Source organism: Teleopsis dalmanni, chromosome 1, assembly GCF_002237135.1.
Source record: "Teleopsis dalmanni isolate 2A chromosome 1, ASM223713v2, whole genome shotgun sequence".
Classification (NCBI taxonomy): domain Eukaryota; kingdom Metazoa; phylum Arthropoda; class Insecta; order Diptera; family Diopsidae; genus Teleopsis; species Teleopsis dalmanni.
In genome coordinates, this window is record NC_051846.1 from 151256636 (window position 1) to 151260151 (window position 3516).

The 3516-nt window shown below is 31.7% G+C and overlaps 1 protein-coding gene across 1 annotated transcript; it reads right to left on the bottom strand.

Moving 5' to 3' along the window:
* Window positions 1-50: 50 nt before the first annotated feature.
* Window positions 51-2170, bottom strand: LOC119669362 (N-acetylglucosamine-6-sulfatase-like). The gene is made up of 4 exons (XM_038079216.1): window positions 1769-2170; window positions 1198-1714; window positions 483-1132; window positions 51-420 (listed from the first exon to the last, which is right to left on the bottom strand). The coding sequence occupies exons 1-4, from the start codon at window positions 1961-1963 to the stop codon at window positions 268-270; spliced, it is 1515 nt and encodes a 504-aa protein (XP_037935144.1). The 5' UTR covers window positions 1964-2170; the 3' UTR covers window positions 51-267.
* Window positions 2171-3516: the final 1346 nt, after the last annotated feature.

Genomic DNA, 3516 nt, shown 5'->3' on the forward strand with positions numbered 1-3516 from the left:
TTTAATATTTTAACATAAATATTAGATTTATTTTTAACAATCCAAAGTATACGATACATAGATGTTTCTATTATTTTACTTACAATTTAGCGATAAATCATAACATACTATAATTGGTTTAATAAAAAATTTATATGACCCTTATATTAATAACGAGATAATTTTTAAACAATATTTTTTAAACAATTCTTATAATTTCGACTTAGTTTTTCAAATTTTTGGTTCATCATGAGAACAGAATTGGAGGTACAAAAAAGCAAAAGGTTTCTAAATATGTACGTCCCGACACGAAGGTCCTGCGCATTTTGTTAAATTTTGTAAAGCTAAACTGTATAAAGCGCGTTCTATAGGTAACCACTCATAACCCATATTTGTCATTTGGAAAGGATCATCATCTACATCATATCCTTCAACAAAATTCTATAAAAACAAAATTTCATAATTAAAATCATCATATGAAAAATATATTTTTTAAGACTAACCTCATTATCACGAAATTCACAATACAATCTATTTGTATTGTAACTAAAATGACGTATGCACGCATATGTATTATTCCAAGCATCTTGACAATGGCAAGCTCCTTCTATGGTACACTCTGTCAACCGATCTTTCTTACTCCAAGGACATTCTGCATTATATGTGTCAACATTGCCCTCACCCCAGTGTTGTACTAACAAACTTCGCGTGTATTGTTTATCAAGTAAAGCATCATACCCAACAGCATTTACCAGCAATGCATGCAACGATTCGCCATCACCATTTGTTTGGTCTGATAGTTGTGCCCATTCAAGTATAGTTGGCACTAAATCCACCAATACTGCGGGCGCATTTATTTCTACACCCTTTGGTATGGTGGGACCACTCATTAACAGTGGTATGCGTATATCAGTGTCATATGGTTGCCGTTTATCGAAAGGTTGTGCAAATTGTCCGATATGATAGCCATTATCAGATGTGAAGATAATATAAGTGTTATCTAATTTCTTTTGATCAGCTAAAAGTTTCCAAACTGTAGCTACTAGTTCATCAACAGCCAATAAGGTTTCCCAACGTTGTTGAAAGTACGTGTCCATTAATTTGAGCGTTTTTGTTGGTATAAGTTTAGAACTGCCCACCAACCAGTGTTTTTCTAAAGTTCATATAAAATAGTGTTTATTAAAATTCATATATGCTATGTAAAGAGGAACTATATACCAAGTGATTCAGAGATGTGATTGAAATTTGGTGTACGTGGCGCTTCAATATTAGCAAAACTATTACGATGACGTTCTGCAGGTATAAAAGGCGCGTGTGGTGCAGGTGTGGCGACCATTGCAAAAAATGGTGCACTAACAAGTTCTGGTTTTCCCAAAAACTCCAAGGTTTTACTGCTGAGCAAATCAGTTAAATAAGTGTCCGTGTAACTAACGTTTTGTGCATTTTCACGTAAAGTGTAATTATAATATTTTGAATTGCCATGTAATCCGTGGAAGTCATTCCAACCGGGAGGTACTTTTTCCCCACGATACTCATTGAGATATTTGCCGGCGAAGAATGTGTGATAACCCGCAGTTTGTAATAAAACTGGCAAAGCATGCGGCTCGATATTTTTGAGCCAGTAGTTACCATTGCAACCACCACTTAAAGAATTATTTGTTGTGCGATGATTGTGCGCATATTTTCCTGATAGTAGACTAGCACGTGATGGACAGCATAACGGCGAACTAGTAAACTAAATAAACAAAATATTATAAATGCATTTAATATAAACGCTAAGTGTGCTTACTGCATTGTTGAATGTTGCACCTTCTTTGCCCAATAGTGCTTGTACTTGCTTCATAGGCATCATTCCACCCAGTGCTACATCCTGATCATCTGTTAATACCAATAGTATGTTCGGCTTTTCTGCGGGCGTAAGTGCCGCACAAATTGGTAAGAAAATTAACAGGAGGCAGTGGAAACTAATATCACAATTCGACATTTTATTTTGAGAATGCCTGAGGCTATTTGAGACATATAAAAATTTCTTTTTGTTTTTTGTTTATTCTTAAATTTATTTGTAACTAAAATTTTAATTGAAATCTCATTGCGAAGCTCATTTTGTTTAATGCAAAAAGTGATTAATCAGTAAACAAAAGCCAAACAGAGAGCCAACAAAATTGCTTCAGTGAAGGTCGCAGTTGAGTTTTAATGGCAAAGAGAATTTGCTAGAGCTGCCAACACTCGAAACTATATTTTAATTAAAATGGAAATGGCATGCAAAATTTAACTAACAAAGAATTTAACTTATAACATTAAATAAAATTTTATTTAAACAGGCTTAAGATAAGTTAGTTATTAATTAATAACACTAATTTAACGTTAAAATCATTTTCATAAAAATAAAAAATTTTTCCATATATATATTTCGTTCTACTTCGTAGACCACCTTAACTGTACATATAATTAAATATTAAAAGTAATAGCTTTTGTTAAAATGAATTAAAAACTACTAATCAAAGAACTGGAAATACTAATTTTATTTACTATAAAATAAAATAAAATAAGTTTCAAATATTAAAAATTCTCATCGCAACTCGAGAGTATTCTTATTCCCACCTCTCGAGCAAATTTAAGTGGTTCATGTGGGTTCAAATCTCCTGCTGTGGCTTTCCACCTACAGGCAAAAAAAAAGAAAAGTTTAAAAATCTCTATTAATAAATAATCATAAGAACTGCTACGATAATTCGGTAATAGGTAAAGTCATGATATGCCAAAAGTACCAGCAACCCTTTTAATTCTTTCTCGTTAAAGTTAAAAAATTTACGTGATTCTAAAGTTGATATCAACAGCACAAAATTATCAACAAATGATATCAACAAATTATTGAGTTATACGAAATTGGTGGTGTAATGGACTAAGCTGCGAAAAAAGAACATTGATTAAAAAAAAATATAATTTTCTCTACTATAAACTGCAAAATTAAGTAACTAAAGAAATTCATTAGATACCCTTTTGCATTGCATATAATAAAGGCCGTGAAAGTGCTTTACCTATAAGACCAATAGTAGATCCTTAGGTGAATATATCACTATAACAGCAATATTCAATTAAACAATAAATTAGAAGAATTCGAAAAAAAGATAGGGAAAAACCTTATTTGTGGTCATAAGAAGCGTAGCTTTCGGTAAAAATAATTAACCTTAAACCAATATAATTCATAACATTATTAAAGTATATTATTGGATTTGCGGCACGAAACAACTATTAATAAATCCTTTCAAAAAAAAATCAATTTAACTATCAGATATCAAACAAATGAATTTGAATATCTAGCTTCCATATAGTCCATTCGGTTTACTGAAAACGCATTTCAATAGCTTTAAATTTCGAAGATAGCTTTTGATACAAAGATCTCAATTAAATATGTTCCCCATAAGCAGATAGCTACATGACCTGTAATAGAGAGGAGATTGGTCTCTGCTTCCTATTACAGTCTATGTAATAGTGAAGATGTAATCAAAAATGCTGAGTTGAAAAGCATAAGCTTTAAGC

Excerpts from the sequence above, each read along its gene's own strand:
- LOC119669362 (XM_038079216.1), bottom strand. The coding sequence starts at position 1,963 with ATGTCGAATTGTGATATTAGTTTCCACTGCCTCCTGTTAATTTTCTTA. Across the intron at positions 1,715-1,768 it reads GTGCAACATTCAACAATGCA|TTTACTAGTTCGCCGTTATG; the intron begins GTAAGCACACTT and ends TTGTTTATTTAG. Across the intron at positions 1,133-1,197 it reads TCACATCTCTGAATCACTTG|AAAAACACTGGTTGGTGGGC; the intron begins GTATATAGTTCC and ends TATGAACTTTAG.